Genomic DNA, 24,570 nt, shown 5'->3' with positions numbered 1-24,570 from the left:
TAATCATTACATTACTTTTTTGGTTCTGTCTGGAATCCAGGGGTCTGCCTAAACATTAAGGCCACTATCTATCACCACCCCCACATAGCAGGAGCCCGAAGGAGCCCATGTTTTTTTCTCCCCTCTTCCTATTCATCTGGCTATTTATCCATCCATCCCACAAATAACAACAGAAAATAATACAGATAGAATCCCTATCCTCCATGGGGCTTATATTCAATAAGGAGAAACAATTAACAGGTAAACAAATACATACAATCGTTTCTGATAGTGATAATGCGATGAATAACATAAAGCAGTTTCATGAGCTAGAATGTGGCTGGGGAGAAATATTTTATTTTAAAATGAAGGTGGAGGATAAGTCACAGATTTCTCTGAGATGGTAACATAAAAAAAGCTGAGGCCTAAAAAATGAGGAGCAATCAGCTAAGCAAAATTTTGGGGAACAAATTCTGCAAGCAGAAGGAACTATTAAGTATAAAAGCTCTGTGGCAGAAAAGCACTTGGCTGTTTGAGGGACAGAAGAGACAGTGTAGCTAGAGAAAGAAATGAGTTTGGGGAAGAAAGCACGACCCTGTAGGAGGCATTGGTGGAGGCATATCTACCCCTGCCTTCAGTTTTCAATTTCCTAGTTTACATCTTTCATTGTCTGCACAATCTTCTACTTATAAATATCAGAGCAAGAGAATACTGGAATGGGGTACACAGCACACCCTCTTGTGAAAAAGATGTCAAATGATTCTGAAAGTACCTTTTCTGTTTTCTGTTGATAATATCGTGTTTCCCCGAAAATAAGACCTAGCTGGACAATCAGCTCTAATGCGTCTTTTGGAGCAAAAATTAATATAAGACCTGGTCTTATTTTACTATAAGATGGGGTTTATAACATAATATAATATAATATAATATAATATAATATAATATAATATAATATAATATAATATAATATAAAATACCGGGTCTTACATTAATTTTTTGCTCCAAAAGACACATTAGAGCTGATTGTCCGGCTAGGTCTTATTTTCGGGAAACAGGGTAAGTATTCCTAGATAGAATACAGAAAATAATACAGATAGATATAACAATATGGCCCCAGGGCTAATGTAAATCTGATAAGCACATTAAGAATAAAACCATTTGAAAAGAAAGACTAGTTTTTTTACTACAAGGCAAGTCAAAATAAGAACTAAAAAAATTATCCTAGATTTATGGAAATAAAACACAATACTTTACTATTCTGAAAATATACATGGGCTACATATTTACCCTTTTAACTGAATGGATTTCTTCCATTCTCATGTAAACTTAAAGATCAGATAAGACAAATCTAGACTTAAGTAACTGAATAAAACAGTTTCCAGTTTTCATTGACCAAGGATTTTCTTCAACTTTATAAAAATTAAACAATTTTATGTTTTGAGAATACATGAATTTATATGCATTTTAAACTGCCTCACAGGAGTAATTTTGTAGATGTTTATGTCATAATCTATTTAATTCAAGTACTATTGTGATGTTAGAGCAAAGTTAATTCATTACATAAATGAATATTCACCAAACTAGCTGCTAAGCAATTAAGTAGTTACCAGGAACTCAAGCAGTGTGAAATTACACATCTTACTCCTGTTCTCAGTAGCATACGCTGGTTTTGTTAACCCAGATGTGAACACATCACTAAATATAAAGAACCTTGCATTATCATAGTCAGGTGTTAAAATTCCAGGCTGCCAGGCTTCGATCAGTAAAAATAAATTCATTCTCAGCATCCCTAAATTCAATTCTGCACCCAGTGATCTCTGGTTAGTGTAGCGATGTTTCCCTGAATCTCTCTATGGGGGAATCAAAAGTTAAGACTTTATCCATCTGCTTTTGCAAAATCATCAGAAGTAGCAGAGGGAACAAGCAATAACCATCTTATGCTCCTACACTCCCATTCCCCCATGGGCCAAAGTCTCCAACAATGGGTCTTCATAATAATCTATAGCCTCAGTGTTGATGAAGAAAAAAGAAAAAACTTTAACTTAAAAGGGGACCTCTTCACATTCCTCAAGCTGATGTCCACCTTCATACATTTATAAGCTCTTTCATTTTTCTTCCCCATTCACCTAGGGACGGCCATAAAAAAGCTTATAAATACCCAATGTACCATCTTCCCAATTTCATGTCTTCAAACTAGTCAATTTTGTCATTATTCACCATCTCACTCATAAATTTATACTTGAAATAAAAAAATCCATTTTCTTGGTTGGGAAATTAAAATTACATAATTTCTCCCTTAAGTTCTAGCTCAATCCCCATGCTGGCACTTCAGGAAGAATTGCAAACATAATATGAATGGAAAGCCTCTGGAAACAGGATGTATAACCTTGCAGACTAAATCGGAGTATTACTGAATGAGAATTTACTCCTTCCTTATCTAGGACAGAGTTTGAACTAAAACAAGGCCTTTCTCCCTTCACAAAGTGTGGTTCACGGACTAGCAGCTTCTGGAGTACCAGGGAATCTGTTAAAAAGACAGAATTTAGGACTCTACCTCTCAGACCAACTAAGTCAGACTCTTCATTTTAGTGATATCTGTATGCAGCCCTCCCTACATCATAACAATCTCAGAATTGGTGGAAAATTTAAAAGCCTGTCACACATACGTAGATATGAACCTTGGGTAACAATCGTAACTAATGACTATAGTCTCATTCAAAATATTCTTTAGTTCTTTTAATAACAGGGCTTCTTTAAGAGAATTTCCCATAAAGATATAAACCTCGTCTTGAAACACATCATAGCTTATTACAGCTGCTGCTGTTAGTGAAAGCCACTGATATAACCCAATTCTTACCTAATCTGAGCTCTCCGAAGTTCCCACACCCTATCTTCTTGCCAACCCTGAAGTTGGGTCCCACCATAAGAACCCCAGAGGATGTCGAGGTGCCAGACGGTCGGGAACAGTGTGTACTCCTTTGTGCCATGGGTTTTGTTGTCCGTTGTCTTTCATCCTTCTCCCTATTAGGATGGTCCATGATCCTACACGACAGAGTCTCTCCACAATGAGCCGCCTCAGTCTGTGTACCTCACTTCAAAACAAAAGTATGTCCAAAGAAACTGTAGTCAGAGACAGGAAAGGAGTTCTTTTGGCACCATATTTGTGTTTCTAATGTATCTCCAGGAGATGAAAAAGCACTGATTAGTTCTTGTAGGACATGTAGACTGTAGGTCTCAAGCATAGGATATTTTGTCACCTAGGTAAAAATCAAGAAAACACACAGTTAAAAATTAAATTTTAAAACAAACTGAGAAAGTTACCACTAATTACAATGGACCTTATCCAAAAATGAGCAAAGTGGATCACTTCCTGAAATGGGTTTTGGCTTTATATCCTCCAACAGTTTAGCCATCTGGACTAGTTACTCATCTGGTAACATAAGCTCAGTAGGCTGCAGACCATGGTTACTAAAGAACACACAAACCTTTAATATGAAATGCTCTCCTCTAGTACTGTACATATGTCCCAAAAGAAAGCTATTTGTTGGCTTTTTTGTTAGTGGCTAAGAGAAAGATACAACGGGGTTAAGCCTAGTTAAATAAACTGAGGACAATGAAAAGCTCCTCCTTTCAATTTGGACAGAACCTAGCAGAAATGAGGCTAACACTCAACCCTCTCCTCCATCCCCATCATCTATCAAGCACTGACAGCAATGACACAATCCAAGAAAAGTTAGATTGACACAGACTAGTTCTACGAAGGACTTTCCGAAACTCTAGCGGTACTAAGCAGTCCTAGACGAAAGCTTTGGAAAGCTCAACTTTTGATCTAGTTTTCATTGTGGACTAAGTGTACAAAGACAGAGTGCCTGACGCAGATCCTGTGCATAATCCCAAAGTGAAAATAAGGCTGCAAAACAAGGAATCTTATACTAAACTCATTCCCTACAGGAATTCTCCGGTGCCCCAATTCATGACTAAGACAAAAATTTACAATGAGATCATTTTGACACTATTTTTAATAAGCCAGGTATCAATTAATAAAAACTGTCACCAATCACATACTAAACACATACTTATGTGTCCCTTTTATTAAATATTTTCCTTAAAATTTTAAGGAAAAGAATTAGAACAGCGGCTTGGTTCTTACTGCATGTATACAATAAAGCAAGTACAGTCTAGACTGTCAACTTCTTATGGACACTTTCAATTCCCTAGTACAGGGACAGACACAAACCTGTGAGCGGACTGTACAAATGGGCACATGATCCAAGAATATAATCTGTTTATCTCCTTATGGTAGTTAAAATAAACTTTATTTTCATCTTTTCTGTCTGTTTCCTTTGCATTATTAAAACTGTATAATGACGATTGGCTTCCATAAAACTAATCATCAACAAAATGTTTCTCTGAATTCAGAAAACAATGTATGTACATTCATAATGTATATTCTTTTAAGAAAAAAATCAGGGCAATGAGAAAAGGTCAGCAATTACTAGATTTCCTACAAGGGCAACACTCTGAATTTATAGTTCTCCTCATTCTTTCTCGTATCTCCAATTGCATCAAATAGTCTGTGATTAGCTGTTGTTTACCAAAACTTCCTCAAACAATATTAGTAAGAAAAGGGAAATACAATTTAAGATGTTTTATTTAGACGATCTCATCTTAACTGGTGGGAGTATGTCTATGTGTGAGAAACTGTCAGGCTATACTTTCTTCCCTTATACTTTTTTGAGGACAGGAAAAGTATGTGTCTTAACTTATCCCAACAATATTGAGCATTCAACTAACTCCCAAATTCTCATAAATAATCATTCATATAATAGTGTCATTTATAAGATTTGGAAACTTTGTCTATTACTCTCCACATTTTTTATTTGTGTTCATTCCGTTTTTCTAAGAGATGATGGTTATTTTTATAATACATGTCACTAACTTTCTCCATTACACTTAGACTCACATAACATTAAGTGGAGTAATCATTATCCATGTATACTTGGATGTATGCATTGAAAAAAAAACATACAGGGGCGGCCGGATGGCTCAGTTGGTTAGAGCGCGAGCTCTGAACAACAGGGTGGCCGGTTCAATTCCTGCATGGATGTGGGCTGCGCCCCCTGCAACTAGATTGAAGGACAACTACTTGGAGCTGATGGGCCCTGGAGAAACACACTGTTCCCCAATATTCCCCAATAAATTAAAACAAAAAAACGCACAGTACTTGCAAGGCTAGAAAACTGCAGAAAGCCAAAAGCCAAAAATTGCCTTCAGCTGGGAAAAGGATGATTTTAACACCTGATTGTAGACCAGAAATAACTAGAAACATAGCAAAAACACACATTTTAAGACAACAATTTTCTAATCTATGCATGGGACATTAGTAGTCTAATTCATAATTATGGAAGATGAATAATATTCAATACCACTTTATGTGGCAGTTCTCATTTAAGAAACTAACTAAACACTAGAAATTTTTAAAATTCTATTTCTTTATCACCCACTGCTCAAAACTATTTTCTACTTCCCAATTACAAACTCTTTAGCTTGTCATTTGAGTGCCTCCAATATCAACTCCTCATTTAAATTCGTGTTTTAAAAAGCTACTTCACAAACACAAGAAACATCCATTCTTAGCCCGTATACCTAGAATGGCCTCTTAACTCTTCTGTCTTATACAGGCCTGACTCATATCCTACATCTTGTGTGAAACCTTTAATAACCAATTTATCATCAACACGTGATGAGCACCACTATCTATACCACTCATTTGTCACCTCCCACGTACCAGGTTATACTGATATGTACTATAATATTCAATTTGATTATAAGCCTTTGAAGTTAGAGATTTCGTCACATCTCCTTAAATTTCTTGCACATAATTGGTACTTAATACATACCAAATAATAACTATGATAATCTCGCTTAACAGAAAACAGATTCCCAGTGACACAACCAAATATTTTACACCAAATAATAAAAGAGAACCCTAATTTACCCTAAGAACTCCTAGAATTCCTCTAGCGAGAAGCTAGTATTATTTCACTTAAATTCAATAGTACTAAGACCTAGTTAGGATTTCCATTTCACAAGGATATTAAATGGTTTATTTACAGTTACTAGCAGATAACATATGAAGAAGTTAGCTCAACAACCAGATCAAATAGAATACCCAGGGTAAGTTATACTTTAACCTTCTTTTTAAAAAATTGCTTTCAAGGATAGCAGTAGAAGACAGACTATATACTTTTTTCTCTTTTTTTAATAGTAAAAAAGGGGGGAAGGAAAGATATTATATAAATGCAATAAATACACGTAGATGTTTATTTTTCAGGTGAATTGGCAATCACTTGTAACTTATTTATTAAACATGTCTAATGTTATGATGAATACATATTTGAATTTTTAGAGTGATAGCAGCAAAGTCTTTAAGAAGTCTAATTCTAGTAGTTAATGTCAATTTAGGCATGCCTGAATTAGAGAAAAGATAAAATATTTTTAAAAGTATGAGACCCCACAGTCTTTATAATAAAAAATTGTAATTTATTTCAGAAACTGTTTTTACTCTTTCCAGAAGGCATCACTCTATCAATCAAGCCCCACTTAGGTGCTGAATAAAAACAGATTTTTACCCATGGCTTTCAGGACTGGGAAATTATAAGAGCTCTCTAGCAGATCAAAGAATTACTACCTATCATAAAATCAACAAATCCAATTCAGGGAATCGTGGGTGGGAACTGATGCCCAGTCTGCTGTGTTTGTATTCGAGTTGGGGAATATGGCTATCTTCAGCAGTGCTCGTGAGGAGGTTTCCTTCACAGACTGCTTTTGAAGATACAGCATTCTATCACAATGAAATGGGAGAAATTCATGTTTCTAGTAACTACCACCCTGAGCCAACACATAAAAGATATAGGTCAAAGCCAAGAATTCATCTGGCCCCAAGTCACTCTCTGCAAGGCAGCAATGGATGTTTCGTGGGAGAGATAGGCATGGTCTTCTACCATGAATGAACTGACTAAAGTATATTTACTGCTTCATGCCATTGTATTTTGAGAAGTTGCATGAAGTATAAAAAAATTAAGTCATATTATAAAACCATCAAAGAAAATGCTTAAAAAATTACAGCTGCAAATCTGTTAACTGAAATAAATCACTGATTTACAGTTTGATATTTTAGATTCTCATATATTGGCAGTGTTAAAAATGAGGCACATAAATATTTAAATTTTAGTCAAAACACACTCGCCCTTTGTTGATAGTCAACACAAAAGGTTGTCAGGCTTCTAAATCTCTCTCTTCTGATATAACTTATGATGAAATTGTTTATTGGTGTAGGAATGCTGGATCATATGGTACCGTGTTTTCCCGAAAATACCTAGCTGGATAATCAGCTCTAATGCATCTTTTGGAGTAAAAATTACAGTAAAATAAGACCCGGTCTTATATAATATAATATATATATTATCATTTGAGTGCCTCCAATATTATATTATATAAGACCGGGTCTTACGCTAATTTTTGCTCCAAAAGATGCATTAGAGCTGATTGTCTGGCTAGGTCTTATTTTCGGGGAAACAGGGTAAGTGTATGTTTAACTTTAAAGAATTTCCAAAGTGACCAGACTCTCTCTTCTACTTTTCCTTCATCTACCACATGTTAGCTTTGGTCCTAATGCTTACAACCTCTTGGTCACAAGTTTCAGTTTCAGAGAGAGCTTCCCACACTAGTGTCCAAAACAGAAATGAAAGGGCAATAGCAAAACAGTGTCTGTTTTTTGGTAAGGGTGAAAATTCTTTCCAGAGCCCCCAGCAAAAGTCCCCTTATGTTGAGTTGCCACCAAAGTGTCTGCAACAGTATCTGAAACTCCCACTTTAAGCAACTCAAAGAATGAGGTCAAAGCCTAACCTGATGTTTAGAACATAGGATAAATGTCATGAGCAGTATCACACTCAAAGAAAGTATTCCGTAAACATTCAGTAAAAATGACATCATGTGTGCATATGCATGTGTATGCTAAAAAATCATCAAAAATCATAGGACAATAAAAACTATAGGACAATTTAAGTACAAATAGAAGACTCATAACTCATTTTAGCTTTTAAAAAGAGGATACAATAAAAACCTCACTTTAACCTAACAAATAATCAAAATTGATTTATTTTAGCCAAAATACATTGCGGGAGTGCTATTATTAAAGGGAAGAACAGATTCTAGTACTATTACTGTTTCTCTTTTCCACAAATTTCAATTATTAATGTCTCCAATTTTTACCATCCCACCCCTCATTGCTCAGTCTATTCCCATGTGACCATTTTTTCTCCAGTTTTTTGATATATAAATGACATATAACAGTATTAGTTTAAGGTGTACAACATAATGATTGAATATAGGTATATATTACAAAATGACTGCCAGAATTAAGATCCTTCACCATACATAGTTATGATTTTTACTGTAATGAGAACTTTTAAGATCAACTCTCTTAGCAACTTTCAAATATACAATACAGTATTGTTAACATCATCAATAAAATGAAAAGGCAACCTACAGAATGAGAGAAAATATTTGCAAATCATGTATCTGATAAGAGGTTAATATCTAAGATATATTTTAAAACAAAAAAAACTCACATAACTCAATAGGAAAAACCAAACAATTCAAATAAAAATGGGCAGAGGAACTGAACAGACATTTTTTCAAAGAAGACATACAAATGACCAACAGGTATATGAAAAGGTGCTCAACATCACTAATCATTAGGAAAATGCAAGTCAAAACCTCACTGAAATATCACGTCACACCAGTTAAAATGGCTGTCATCAAAAAGACAACACATAAGTGTTGGCAAGAATGTACAGAAAAGGGAACGCTTATCTCATGCACTGTTGGTGGGATTGTAAATTGGTGCAGCCACTACGGAAAACCATACAAAGGTTCCTCAAAAAATTAAAACTAGAACTACCATATGACCCAGCAATTCCACTTCTGGATATTTATCTGAAGAAATCCAAAATATTAATTTGAAAACACGATTTACAATAGCCAAGATATGGAAACAACCTGTGTCCATCAACAGATGACCAAAGATGTAGTACATATACACAATGGAATATTATTCAGGCATAAAACAGTATCTTGCCATTTGCAACAACATGGATGGACCTATAGGGCATAATGCTAAGTGAAATAAGTCAGACGGAGAAAGACAAATACCATATGATTTTACTTACATGTGGAATCTAAAAAACAAAATGAATGAAAAAACAAAGAAACTCATGGATACAGAGAACAAACCGATGGTTGCCCGGTGGAAGGTTGGAAGGTGCATTGGTAGTATGGGTTTAAAAAAGGTGAGCGGATTAAGAAGTGCAAATTGGCAGTTACAAAATAGTCACGAGGAGGTAAGGTACAGCATAGGAAATATAGTCAATAATATTGTAATAACTATATATGGTGACAAGTGGGTAACAGACTTTTCAAGGGAGATCACTTTGTAAATTATATAAATGTCTAACCACTATGCGGTACACTAATATAATATTGAATGTCAGCTATATTTGAAAAATTAAAAAAAATTTTTTTAAAGAATAATAGTTTAAAAAAACACATAGGTCTATTGAGTGGGGAAGGAATGGGGGGCCCAGGGTAGAGTGTCAGACCCTGAAAAGGGTGAGGAGCCCAGCATAGAGGTCACATGGAAAGTGCAAGACAGCATGGTGTGCTGGAGCACAGGCAGGGTAAAGATGACATCCAGGTGGAAGAGGTAGTATGACCAGAACCGGAGTGTGGAGTGGATGGAGGTGGCAATAGGAGATCAGGTATGTACAGGCAGATTGGTCAAATAAGTTAATATACTGAGGACAGTGATGGTCAGGTTCCACTATAAGAATGAAAAGGGAAAAAAATAGCATGAACTACGTATGTGGTGTTAGATTGGCATTGGAATTATCAGTGTAAGCTCATGGTCTTATATATACATATACTACGTACATACATACACAGATGTGTATGTTTTTCTACACACACATATATACACACATACATATATATATGACAGATAAATATAGAAATAAAATAATTACTCTTTCTATCCACAGGGCCTGAGAGGAACAATACCCAATAGCACTGAACACATCTGGCACCCAGATCTTTATTTTAAAAACCATTCTCAAGTAAAAAGAATCAGGGTTCAGAAATGGCTGATTCTAGAGCCGAGGCAGTGGAGTATAAAATGAGCCTAAAACATGAAAGTAAAGAAGTGATCAATGAATGATGGGTACATGTCAAAAGGACAAAGGAGCTAACTTGTAGGGGTTCCTACTGGCTAAATTTGAGTATCAAAATAAACTACAGTAAAAGATTATAATCCTCTGAATAAAATGGTAAAGTAGGAATTTACACAGATATAATTGAATAAATTGAAAGTCTGATTAGGAATGGACACTTACTTAGTCTTGAAGTATTTCTGTCTAAGTATTTTAGGAAGAGGTACTTAAATACTTCCTAAAATACTAAATCACTCTGAAGTGGATCCTTTTACTATAAAGGACAGTATTGGGACAACTGGCCAAATTTAATTGGAATCTGAAGATCAGATACACTTTGATAACATAGGAAATATATACTAAAACACCGGGACTTATGAAAAATCTTATCAGCAATTTACTCTAAAATAGTTTGGGGAAAATATGTTCTTCGTACTATACTTCCCAAAAAGACACAGAAAACAGTATGTACTTAATCTATAATACTTGGGGTTTTGTTTTTTTTAATGTTGTTTCTTTATTGTAGATCTGTGGGAATCACAGGATCCTACAACTAAAAAAGTAAGTTAAAATGAAGTGAGTGTTCTTTGCATTTACATCTTCTGCTTTATTTTTCAGTGAAAAGAGATAATCTTATTTCCATAAATTAGTTTGTTCCACCAGCTTTACATTTTTAGAAAAGCTGCCCATTCTTCAAGTAAAAATAAGTGAAGAGATTAAACACAGGGATACTTTAACTTTATTTGCCTTCCAGCTCTCTCACTCTTTCCTCCCATTTTTACATACTTTTTCTGTGATTCCATCAACCTTTGAGAGCCCTCAATTCTTTCCTTTCTCCTCCAGCCTACTTAGTTCCATAATCTATCATTTCAATCATGCCAAAGTTCCTATCCTATGTGAATCTAATTATTGGCCTTCTCTATACTCAAACCTGGGCTCTGCTGAGCACAGGTAGAGAAAAATGTCACAACTAATAGCATATAAAAATGTGGCTTCCTAATTCACGGGAACCTTGAACTATGCTAAGCAGTCCTGCTACCTTATCCTTAGTCTGCTACCTTATCCTTAGCAGATGATCTACTACTTCACATAAGAAATACCGTGTTTCCCAAAAAATAAGACCAGGTCTTAGATTAAGTTTTGCTCCAAAAGACGCATTAGGGCTTATGTTCAGGGGACATCATCCTGAAAAATCGTGCTAGGGCTTATTTTCCGGTAAGGTCTTATTTTCGGGGAAACACAGTAGAAGTCACATCCACAACTGGAAGAAGTATGGATTGGCACCGCATTACTGGAGGATAATTATACTATTTAAAACTTTAAATAAAATTTAATGGTAATTCCTTTGATTTTTAAGTCTCATTTTGAACAATCCATAAGTATCGAAATTCATGAAAAGTGTGCTAAAATATATAAGGAAGTCATATAATATACACAAACTTTATGCCCTTAGGAAAAATAAGATAAAATAATAAAGCCCAATCCCCCCTACCATTACATTCAATAAAGAAATGGCTCAGGGCTCAATAAATCAGAGAAACGAATCTTATTCCCTCATATGGGCTCTCATTGTATGTGAATCCCACAACATGGAATGTAATTTTACTCTTTAATGATATGTATCTTTATAAAATATAGCTTCAGAATGCACTAAATCTAAGGAAACAGCAATCTGATCCACTGTTGCAGGAAACACTGACCACACTAGATTTATCTATAGGCAATACATGGGTTTCTCAAAAGTACTACCCTGGAAAAGAAACCATTCTTCCTCAGGATGGAACAAAATCTCCTAACCAATATCTTTGTTTATAAGTTTGTCCTCTCGACTCCCTTACGTCTCCATACCAATCTGTGCACAACTGAAGCCGAAGGGAACTTTCTAAACTGCAAGTCTGAGCATGTCATCTTCCAACTCAAAGGCCTGTAATGGCTTCCCAACGCCCTTGGAAAAAAGTTAAAATCCTTTAAAGTGGCTTAAAGTCCTTCCTGATCCAGCACTTGTTTACCTCTCCAGCTTCATTTCGGTTAAATCCTCCCCTCACATTATGTTAATGAGCACCAAATTTACTTCATTTCCTCCAAATGGTCCTCAGCCAGGCTCTCCTTTTATCTCTGCTCCTTAGGTTACCTTACGCTCCTTTACTTTTACCTTAAATGTCTCTTTTGCTGGAAAACTTCCCGACTCCTCAATTCTGTATTATGTGACCCTCTTATATACTCTTAACACTCCACCAAAGCACTAATCACACTGTACTGTAATTATTCGTTCACTTGTGTATTAGTTCTGTGAAGGTAAGAACTGTCTCATTCACCATTTTATTCATAGGACATGGCATAGTAGGTTCTCAAATATTTAATGAAAAAAGGAATACATAAATGACTGAATGAATTCTCAATTTCACTTTTCAAGCAAAGAACAGATTTAACAAAGTTGAAAAATTCAAATCCAACAGATCATAATTCCTGCCATCATTCTAAAGTGAAGAAAATCAGTAATTCCAGTACCATGACAATTATATCCTGCCTTAATTATATGCAATGATTATTGTAGTTATTAATAGGCACTGGTCATTGGAAAGGTATGACCCAGAATTCTTCATCAGATCATACCAAGATGGCGCAGTAGATAAACGCTGTGCTTACCTTCTCTCACGACAACATCAAAATTACAACTAAACTACAAAACAACTATCACTAAGAATCGCCTAAAATCTTATGAATCGAAGCCCTACAACTAAGGACACACAAGTAAAGCCACCTCAAGACTGGTAGGAGGGTCAGAGACGCAGAACGAGCTGGTTCCACACCGGTGTGTGACCATTAAAGATCGGGAAGGTTGTTTCGGCTGCGGAGGTCCCCCGCAACTCCCCTGAGTAGCAAGAGGTCCCAGCCCCACCCCAGCCCAGGGTTCCAGTGCCAGGAGGGAAGTCCCCATAATTTCTGGTTGTGAAAACCAGCGGAGATTGTGACCGAGGGAGACTGAGTGCGGCTGCACTCACAGGCGCTCCTCTTAAGGGACTGAGCGTGGACTTACCCACCAACAGAACAATCACTCGCTCTGAGCTCCAGGGCTGGGGCAGCAGCTGGAAAGATGGCAGGGACAAATGGTGGGGAATTGAGTTATTTGGCCTGGGACAGGGGCTGGAAGGCGGCTTTCTCCTGGACGGAGGAGCTGGTGGAGGCCATTGTTTCTTTTTGAGCCCTCCCCCTTCCTGGTGTAGGACTTAAGCAGGCGCCAAATCTGAGTCTCAGACATTTGTTTGCCACGCCCCGGTGATTCAAGACCCCACCCCGCCCAACTTTTGAGCACACCCAAGCAGCTTCCAGTGGCTTTTTTGTACAACCCGCCTGCCTTAGCTCAAGCTACAGACTTTCCTAGGGTCTCTCAAAGGTTTGCAGAACCCAGATAAGCAGCATCTGGCTTCAGCGTGTCCTGTACCTATGGCTGACTTGCCCTAAGCTTGGCACTAGCGGCAGCCAACCTTGGTTTGTGGCTCAGACTCTCAAGGCGCTTCCAAGCACAGCACGGGCGGCAGCCATCTGCAGATTTCTTTGTAGCTCCTGCTGGGTTGGCTCTGGGTGGGGCATGGGCTGTGGCTGTACTTGACATACAGCGGATACCCTCCAAGGTGATCCTGGGGCTGGCGCCCCCCAGTGGCCAGCTTCAAAACAAACTGGAGCAGCACCCCGCTGCCTCCAAGAACAACACACCTACGGGGCAGATTGCGCAGGCACCAGAGTCCTGCTGAGGCAGATCCTGCTCTGTAGATCAGCCCCTGCACAACAACTCTTCCACTCTAGTCAAGGCCAGTCCTCACAACCAGTGAGCCCAAGGGTCAGTCCCTCACATTGATGTGCAATTATCAACCAAGGCTCAACTACAAGAGGAGGGCACACACAACACACACACAAGGGACACACGTGGAGTACGTGGTTCAGGTGACCAGAAAGACTGCGCCACTGAGCCCCACAGCACACCTACTACATAAGGCCAGTCTACTAAGACCGGAAGACACAGCAGCCCTACCTAATACATAGAAACAAAAACATGGAGACAACCAAAATAAGGAGACAAAGAAACATGTCCCAAATAAAAGAACAGAACAAAGCTCCAGAAAAAGAACTACACAAAATGGAGACAAGTTATCTACCAGATGCAGAGTTCCAAACACTGGTTATAAGGATGCTCACTGATCTCAGGGAGAACTTTAACAAAGAGATAGGAAACATAAAAATGGAGATAGAAAAGATGAAAAAGAACTGGTCAGAAATAAAAAATACAATAACAAAAATGAAGAATATATTACAGGGAATCAACAGTAGATTAGATGAAGTAGAGGATAGAACCAGCGATGTAAAAGATAAAGTAGCAGAAAACACCCAACGAGAAGAACAAAAAGAAAAAAAGAATACAAAAGAATTAAGAGTTTAAGGGGCATCTGGGACAACATCAAGCGTATCAACATTCACATTTTAGGGGTACCAGAAGGAGACGAGAGAGCAAGGAATTGAAAACCTATTTTTAAAATAATGACAGAAAACTTCCCTAACCTGGTGAAGGAAATAGATATACAAGCACAGGAAGCGCAGACAGTCCCAAACAAGATGAACCAAAAGAGGCCCACAACAACACACATTATAATTGAAATGCCAAAGGTTAAAGTCAAAGAGAGCATCTTAAAAGCAGCAAGAGAAAAGCAGTTAGTTTCTTACGAGCGAGCCCCCATAAGATTGTCAGCTGATTTCTCAACAGAGACTTTGCAGGCCAGAGGGACTGGCAGGAAACACTCAAAGTGATGAAAAGCTAGGAACTACAACCAAGATTACTCCACCCAGCAAAGCTATCATTTAGAATTGAAGGACAGATGAAGAGCTTCCTAGACAAGAAAAAGCTAAAGGAATTCATCACCACCAAACCAGTATTACAAGGCATCTTAGAGGGACTTCTTTAAAATGGGAGGGGGGGTTAGGGATGAGTGAAAAGGAGAAGGGACTAAAGGGGGGAAGATCAATAACCTTGTGATAGCATGGTACAATGTCAGACGGTTGCTGGACTTGTCATGGTGATCACTTCTTTAGCATAGGGAATAAAATCAATAATGTGGTAATAACACTGTATAGTGCTAGGTGGGTACTGTTGAATAACTATGATGTACACCTGAAACTAATATAAATTGTATGTTAGCTGTATTTTAATAAAAAAATCTTTTAAAAAAAAGTACTCAAATTTGTACCCATCTTAGATGCCAGAGAGCATCAGAAGATTAAAAACTAATGACCAAGACACTGGCTTTACTATGGAGGTATCTCAAAAAAATGAAACTACCTTATGACCCAGCAATTCCACTCCTAGGTATCTATCCAGAGAAATCCAAAACTCTAATTCGAAAAAATTTATGCACCCCGATGTTTACTGCAGCATTATACACAATAGCCAAGATATGGAAACAAACAAAATGCCCATCGACAGATGACTGGATTAAGAAACTGTGGTACATTTATACAATGGAGTATTATGCAGCCATAAAGAAGAATGAAATCTTAGCATTTGCAACAATATGGATGGACCTAGAAAACATTATGCTCGGTGAAATAAGTCAGACAGAGAAAGACAGATACCATATGATCTCAGTTATATGTGGAATCCAAAGAAAAGAATAAATCAATGAACTAATCAGAAACAGTCTCAGAGACATAGAGGAAAAACTGAGGGTTGCTAGATGGGAGGGGGAGTGCATATAAGGGGGAAGGTGAGGGGATTAGAAAGCACAATCGGTAACCACGGGGATACGAAAATCAATTTGGGGAATGTAATCAATAATGTTGTAAAGATTTTGTAGGGTATCCGATGGACACTTGTCCCATTAGGGAGACCACCTCAGGGATGATGTAGCCTGATCACTGCACTGTACACCTGAAGTTGAACAATAATGTCAACTACAATATTATATATATATAATATATATATAGTTACAAGAAGCGGAGTACAGCATTAGAATAGAGACAGTGGAAATGTAATGGCTGTGTGCGACGACAGAGGGGTAGTAGATGGGGGTTATCACTGTGTGAGGGATATAAATGATAAATGTCTATTACATTGTTTTGTACACCTGAAACTAAAAAAAGAAAAGAAAGGACACTGGCTTCATTTTAAATCAAACTCTAAGTATTCCCATCTGGGGGCTTCTCTGGCATTATCAGTATTTAGCTCCTATGTTTGTTCTAGGCCATGCAGAAACAGCTTATTTAAAATAGGCACTCAGTTGGTGAGGTAGAAGATCAAGGCTACAAATCTGCATTTTTATTTTCAACCTTGACACCAACTTACTTCCCTCCATTTGATTCACCTTCTCCTTTAAGAAAAAGGACATACCTGAAATTTATGTTATGTTTTACTGGAGAAAGAAAAAAAAGATTAAAAAAACTGTTAGCGAACAGCCATCAGGCTCAGTTGGTTTCAGCTCAGTTGGTTAGAGCTCTGGGCTCTTAACAACAAAGTTGCCAGTTCGACCCCCACATGGGCCACTGTGAGCTGCGCCCTCCACAACTAGATTGAAACAACTACTTGACTTGGATCTGATGGGTCTTGGAAAAACATACTTAAATAAGTTTTTTTTTTTTTAAAGAGAAAGATATACAGGGGATTTATGGTTTCTATTCTGCATATAAGGAGCTTGGAAGTCACCACTCTAACAAGTAAAAAGCTGAAAAGACTGAAAAATCGACTTTCCTCTTGGATCCATAAGAGAGGGAAGAACGTAGAGCAAACTTCGGGCAAACCATGTTAAAATATGCCAGAGGACTTGGTTCTTAAGGAGGCCTGCCTGCTGGAGAAACAAGTTAACCAGCCCCAACCTGAGGTGGTATTTATCAGAGCCTCACTGACCTGGGAGATGGGAACTACTCAACTTTAGTCCCCTCTAGCCTTCCACACCGTAAAAGGGAAATACCCAACCCAAATCACTACAGCCTTTCTGTCCCAACTAAGGGAGGAGAAAAAGCGGAGAAACTTACAGTCCAGAGGAACAGGCTCACTAAACGACTGACACCTGACATGGGATTAAAGAATGCTAACCTGTCTTTAACCAGATACATCATGTCTAGCTATCAAGAAAAAATCGCAAGGCATATTTGAAAGGCAAAAAACACAACTAGAAGAGACAGAGCAATTATCAGAACCAGACACGGCCAAGGATGATGGAATTATTAGACCAGGAATTTAGACCAACTACTGTCATATGTCGCTTAGTAACAGGGATATGTTCTGAGAAATGCGTCATTAGTCCATTTCGTCATTGTGGGAGCATCACAGAGTGCACTTACACAAACCTAGATAGATGTTCTAGCCTATTGCACACCTAGGCTATATGGTACAGCCTATTGCTCCTAGGCTACAAGCCTGTACAGTATTACTGTACTGGATACTGTAGGCTTTGTAACACAGTGGTATTTGTGTATTAAACATATCTAAACATAGAAAAGGTATCGTAAAAATACAGCACAAAAGATAAAAAATGGTCCACCCTGTATAGGGCACTCAGCATGAATGGAAGCTGCTCTGGGAGAGTCAGTGAGTGAGCGCTGAGTGAGCGTGAAGGCCGAGGACGTGACTGTCCCCTACTGGAGACCTTATAACACCGTTATATAAGCCCCCCCACCACTGCTTCCTTCTGACAGGGTCAGAAATAGAACATCAAAGCTGTCAATGCTGCTCCATACACAGGGATGTGGGCTGGATGATTGGAATGACCAAGAACTGGCTGGGTGAGGCCACAGATGACCGTAATGGTGCCTGTCAGGAGCGCGGGAGCGCGTAGAAGGCGGCTGAGGATCAGCAGGAATGAGAACTCAGGATGGAGACATAAAGGAACACAGCGATTGTCAAGGCAATGTGGTTTCAGTAACTGCATGTTGGAGCAGTGGTCAAATTAAGGAACTTTCTAGTATTCGATTGAAAAAAAGAGGGTGTTTAACATGGAGAGGGTGTAGAATTAAGGACTCAGAATTTGGACTTTGGAATTTTGTTTTTACTTCCATTGATCTTATCTAGAACAAAGGGCTCTCTCTAGCCTTGAGTTGATGGAAGAAATAAAGCTTATCTACGCTTTACATCATTATGACCTGCAGGTATTTCCAAAGACAGGGACAGGCTGGCTCCACACCACCACAGAAAGCTCCTACTAAAGTGGCTGTGGCCCTGAATACTTGCTAAGGTAGCTCCTGTGGACCCGCGTCTTTGCACAGATCTTAGCTCCTCGACAGAGAATTTACAGCAACATCCGTCCTCTGAAGACCACAAGCTAGATCTGGGAGGGGTGTAGCGCCTTCTGAATATGTAGCACTGGGGTGGGGATGGGGGACAGACTCCTCTGTGGCTGAAACAGGTCAGTGGCTGACTGACTGGGATGTAATCTGTGCACTCAAAACTGAGGGGCTGTGAGTGAGAGGGAATCTATTGCCAAGCCCCACAGATAATGCTCCTGTCAGAGAAAAAAAAAATCCTCCTAACCCACATATCCTTCCATTTCGTCCAGGAAATTCAGCTCCATTTTAATCTTATGGGGCCATAATCATATATGTGGTCCACCGTTGACCCAAACATCGTTATGTGGCACATTACTATTATTAATATGCTAACAGGCTCTGAAGTCCTTCAATAGGTGAACGGATAAATAAGCTGTGATACATCCAGACAATGGAATATTACTCAACACTTAAAAAGAAATGAGCTATCAAAGATGAAAAGACATGGAGGAACCTTAATGCATATTACCAAGTGAAAGAGGCCAATCTGAAAATGCTACATACTGTATGATTCCAACTATATGACATTCTAAAAAGGTAAAACTACGGAGGCAGTAAAAAGATTAGTGGTTGCCCCGAGGGGAGAGGGATCAAGAGGCGTAGCACAGAGGATTTCAAGGGCAGTGAAACTACTCTGTATACCATTAGTTTGGTGCAAAAGTAATTGCGGTTTTTACAATTTTTTTTTTTTTTTAACCTTTTAAACTGCAACTGCTTTTGCACCAACCTAATATAATGCTGGGTACATGTCATTATACATTTGTCCAAACCCACTGAATGTACAACACTAAGAGTGAAACCTAATGTCAACTGTAGGCTTTGGGTGATATGATGTGTCTATGTAGGTTCATCAATTTTAACAAATATACCATTCTGGTGGGGGATGTTATAGGGAGACTGCATGTGTCAGGGCAATCTCTGTACCTTTGGGAAATCTCTGGAACTTTCTCTTAATGTTGCTAAAATAAAAAAATGACATCTTAAAAAAAAAAAGATATATACATGTTTTTAAATATTATTTCTATATAAAAGGACCATAGGAATTATACCAATCACTGAAGGAGTTTGCTAATTTCCAGGTGACAAAAAGGAAAAGTACAAGCACAAAATGGATTTCTTATTCAATCAACAAACATTGAGTAAGTGCCCCCTATGTATGTAAAAGTAGGACAGTCACTTGGTATATAACAATGAACTCAACATATATGTAGTTCCTGTGCTCAGAGCTTATGGTCTACATGGGGCATCACAAATAATCATAAATAAAAGAACTACAAATTTGGGCTCTGCTACAAAGAAAACAAAGACCTACTGAAATAAAGATTATGGGGAAGTCAAAAAGGAGAGTTTTAGATAGAGTTCTAATAAAGGTCTTTATTAGAAGCCACATTTAAACAGAGCCCTCAAGGATGAGAAGGAAACAACCTTGTCAAGAGCTAGAAACAGTTTCCAGACAGAGGGACAGCCTGTAAAGAAAGGCTCTTGGTGAAAGACCAGCAAGGCTGGGGATTAGTGTGCAAGGTGAAGAGGTAGCAGGAGTCCATCATTCAGGATTTATTAAGTCAGCTGATACTCCAATGAGAAGCCATTTTAAGCATTTAAAGCAGGGGAGTGACATTTATACTTAAAGGGATTTAGGTTTATAAAAGACATTTATATTTTTTTAAAGAATTGGCCCCAGGTGCTGTGTGATCTATTCAGTGAAGTTAACTTGGAATTACCTGCCTTGGTAAAGACAAACTATTCCTTGCCATAGACCAGGAAATTGAAGCTCAGAGAGGTTATATGCACTGGCTAGGTCACACAGTCAAACCCAGTCAGGAGTCCAAAGCCTGAGCTCTTTCCCGTGTGCCACACTTACCAAAGGACCTGCACTCACTTACTCACCCATTCAGCCCCATTGAGTCAAAAGTGCACTGGCCTCAAAACTGTCCTCCTGAAACAATAAAAAACAAAGTGTGCAGTGATTTTTTTAAGTATGTTGACAATGTTTTTGCTAGGGAGCAAGAATAATAATTCTCCTTCCCTCGAGTAACTTAAAATTTCTTATTTCCCACACTGATTAATGTTTTCCATCACTTGAACACTATATTTATGCGCCCATTTTTAGTGGCAAAATTTCTCCATGGGATCTCATTTGTGTGTTTTTTAAAAACAACTTTATTGAGATATAATTCACATGCCATACAATTCATCTGTTCAAAGTATAGCTCTGTTTTAAAAATAATTTTTGAAGTTGGAGATCTCAAACTGGGTGTTCTCTTTAGCCCACAATTAGTCCAATTGGTTTTTCTTGAGTTTGTTTGCCTGGTAAATACTTAACCAGTTTCTCTAGTTGTTTCATTAAGTTCACAACAGGGATGGACAGGGGGCCAAGTCCTTAAGCAACTGCTATACTGCTCAGAAAAGGATCTTCTGAGCCTGTCTGTCCTGCCTTTGGCCCTTACCTCTAAATCTTATTCATGTAAATCTGGTGAAGACTTCTTCATGGAGAAATAAGCCAATTGTGGTAGCAAAAGTTTTTATCAGAGAGAAAGGAAAAAATATATTTATATAAATATTTTTACATATAATCTAAATAAATCATATATAGTTCATGACTTTGCAGTTGTAGCCTCAAGACACAATTGAACCATGTACCTAACTTACTTCTTTGTGGTCTAAAGTATATTATTCCTGGAAGACATTCCCGGAAATTTGTGGGATTAAATTAGTGCTGTTATCTGTTTTCATCACCTTGAAGTTTTCTTCATTACTTTTGCTTTAGTATTATTTTTTAGTGTTGTTAATTCATAATAGTAGTACTATATGCTTTTGGTGAGGGGGGGAGTTAAGATTGAGGAATAAAGGGTATAAACTTGTACTTATAATGTCTTCTTTCCTGGAGAACTATTTTAATTTGAACAAATATTCAAATTTACTGTGAACCTGGTTAAAATCTGGTTTTATCCAAATACCCATTAGACTTTGAGCTGACTTCTTGCTACTTCATAAAATTTGTCACATTCGATTTTCTTGTCAAATTATATATACCTATCAAGTATTATGAAAGTGTATCTACCCCCAAAGGATAAAAATTGGACATCCCTGAGAATATTAAAAAGAAATACCATCATTCTTTTTTTTCCCCCAAAATTTTTTTGAGAAGCACTTGTAGAATACCTGGCCTCTTGAGGTGATTATTTTAAGAAAGCAATACTTACTTAGATTTTAAATTATTGCAGTAAATTTGTTTCAAAGTTAGCTTAATTTATCATGCTAATATCCTTGTATTTATATTGTAGACATAAAATGTAATGCTTTTCCCTTGAATAAATTAAAATCATAAAAGGAAAATAATGTTTGTCTAAGAGACTTAAAAAAACAAAACAAGGTATGGCCGGTTACTCAGTTGGTTAGAGCGGGTGCGAATAACACCAAGGTTGCTGATTCGATCGCCCCATGGGCCACTGTGAGCTGCACCCTCCTTAAAAACAAACAAAAAAAACAACAACACAGTAAACCCTAAGTAGACCAGGGCTTTTTATAATTCTTCAGGTATGCATCAGGAAACAAATTCCTTGATGAAGAAGTTGCAATTCTGAAAAGGACCAGATATTGAATGCAATGAGTGAGGACTACTGCAAAGGTATATGGCGGTGAGGTGAATAGTGGGTGTACTATCTTAAAGCGCAGCTACCTCGCAGCTCCTGCTGAGCTGTGCCATTTAAAAACACAGGCCCAATGTTGCCAGCTCTGATTTTTCAAGAGTTGCTAAGCACTGAAATTTCAATAAAATCTCCTAGTTTTTATACGTTGGCAATTAATTTAAAAAAATTTCAGTGTCAAGACACCAGTTTGCAACCTCTGGTCTAAAGTTGTTAAAGCAAAATACAGCTTTAAAGTCTTTTGCATAAATAATCTTTTGCCAACAACAAGGATGGAAACTCACAAAACAAAGAAAAAGCACACTGCTTAAAATAAAAAGTACATATCTTGTTTATTCTAGCAATGAAAAAGGTCTCAATATGAAAAAAAAAAAGAAAAAAAAAAAAGGTCTTAATATGAAAACTGTGAGTCTGAAATAATGATCAACTAAATGCTTTCCACAGGGAAGTTCAGAACACGATGGTTAGTACTGTTAACTAGACAAATGTAATTCATTTCTGTTTCTTACTCAAGGGAATTCCCATTTCTCAATTTCAAATTCTAATGAGAACAATTTAATGTATTATTCTACGGAAATGAGCAGCATTCAAAATATTAGATAATGTTTTCCACATTAGATAATGCAAGCATCTATATGAACAGATGGGTTTCTAAAGGAAAAAGGCTATAATCTATCACATAAAATTACCATAAATCCACGGGCTGATGATGAATATAGCTGCTGCTGAAAGTGGGCTAGGTTAAGGCTCAGTCATGCAAATTTCATTTAAAAGCATCTAGTCAAAGGCTTAACACTAATACTGATAGTTTTCCCATTATGAAATGATCATATCATTAAACCTTCCTTGAGTAAACAAGGCAGCCAACAGGGTGAGGAGGGAGGAGGCGGATTTAGGGCTGTAATGATTCTGTACATAAAGCCTGAATTCTCTTGTATTTCCCTCTAATTTATTGATAAGCTACACCAGGCAGTATCAAATCTCACAAAAGTGCCTGTTAGGCTCTCATATAACATTTCACTGCATTTTTATTCCTTTTTCTCAATTACCTTAAGAAGTAAGTATCTTTCACCTTCTAAAATCCTTATTCTGTGACATGTTTTCTTCCACTCATGGAGCATAAAGGCTTATAATACGAACGTTCAGAGATTCTCGTTTCTTAGTTTTATGCATGAACTAGCTAAAAAGAAATCTAGTTCTTTCTTCCAAACGTGCGAACAGCTAAGCCTTTTTCATCTCAGACACATACTATACTCTTACTTGGCACATGCAAACCAAGTTTTTTAACTCAGTTACTCTAAAGTTTAAGATAGGACTCCACTTTAATCATAGCGATATAAAACGCATTATACTTTTATCTTTCTCTTGCTTTTGTCATGAATGGGTCTTCACTGTTCCACTGCATTTACTGGTAACATGAAAGGCTGCTGTTGAAAATCTGCTCTGGTATTAAATACAAGTATTACTCTATTTGTATTTCACTTTTGTGTAGTCTCAGAAAATTGTTAATCATTGGCCAAACACATAAGCAACTTCACCCATCTGGTTAGAATGTTTGAAGTTATATTTACTCCCCTCTTTCCTTCAAAAAGGGCCATTATCTGCATACTCTCTCATTTTATGGCTTACATGGTAGTGCAAAAAGAATAGGTTCCTTCTAGTATTCTTAACAAAAAGCCACTCTTTCCCAACAGATTTTATTATCCTCTGTATACACTTCATAGGACAGAATGAAACACAAGAAATAGGTCACATCTGTCACACTGCAGAATAGTGACAACTGTAAAATCTATTTATTGGGCCCTTACGTTCCAGGTATTCTTTAAGTGCTTTAAATATAATTCATTAAATCCTTGCACAATCCTATGAGACAGTAATATTTTTACTATCACCCTCATTTCACAGATGAGAAAACCAAGTAAGGTGCCTAAGATTACAAAACTAGGAAGCAGTGGAGCCAGGATACTTGGCAGCCTGACTCAAGAGCCTGTGACATACTCCTGTGGCTTTAACAAACCCTACACTGATTATCAAAACCTATAGGAAGAAAAGTATATAGTTGCCCTAAGACAGCATACTCTTGTAGCCTGAGAGTAGAAATGAACCCTATCCAATTTCTTCAATGGTTCTTAAGATTCATCGCTGACTATGCAACAAATGCACAGATTATCACAAGAGAATTTATTCTTTTAAGAAATATGAGTACATTTTCAGGTATGAATACATTTAAGTTTTGTCAAGAGGATGCTACTGAATTAACATGTAAGGTAAATTTTATTATTATACAGTCCAATTTTCTGTAATGTGTTAGGTAGGGTAACAGAAAAGTACCTGAATCGTAAGAACTTGATTAACCAATATATGGTGAT

The 24,570-nt window shown here is 37.4% G+C and overlaps 1 protein-coding gene across 11 annotated transcripts in view; it reads right to left on the bottom strand.

Moving 5' to 3' along the window:
• Positions 1-24,570, bottom strand: part of CSNK1G1 (casein kinase 1 gamma 1) — a 157,291-nt gene that overhangs the window by 93,825 nt on the left and 38,896 nt on the right. For 6 of the 11 annotated variants that reach the window (XM_074327581.1, XM_074327578.1, XM_074327584.1 and 3 more), the window contains exons 2-3: positions 20,442-20,490; positions 2,837-3,236 (exon numbers count right to left, since the gene is read on the bottom strand). In XM_074327581.1, coding sequence (XP_074183682.1) covers positions 2,837-3,017 — 181 coding nt within the window. In that variant the 5' untranslated portion in view covers positions 3,018-3,236; positions 20,442-20,490. Of the gene's footprint in view, positions 1-2,836; positions 3,237-20,415; positions 20,491-24,570 lie in introns of all 11 variants that reach the window. The other 5 variants (XM_074327582.1, XM_074327585.1, XM_074327580.1 and 2 more) reach the window with 2 other exon arrangements.

The sequence above is a fragment of the Rhinolophus sinicus genome, linkage group LG03 (genome assembly GCF_036562045.2).
Source record: "Rhinolophus sinicus isolate RSC01 linkage group LG03, ASM3656204v1, whole genome shotgun sequence".
Lineage (NCBI taxonomy): Eukaryota > Metazoa > Chordata > Mammalia > Chiroptera > Rhinolophidae > Rhinolophus > Rhinolophus sinicus.
The sequence above is the reverse complement of the archived record's forward strand: the minus strand, read 5'-3'. Positions and strand labels throughout refer to the sequence as shown.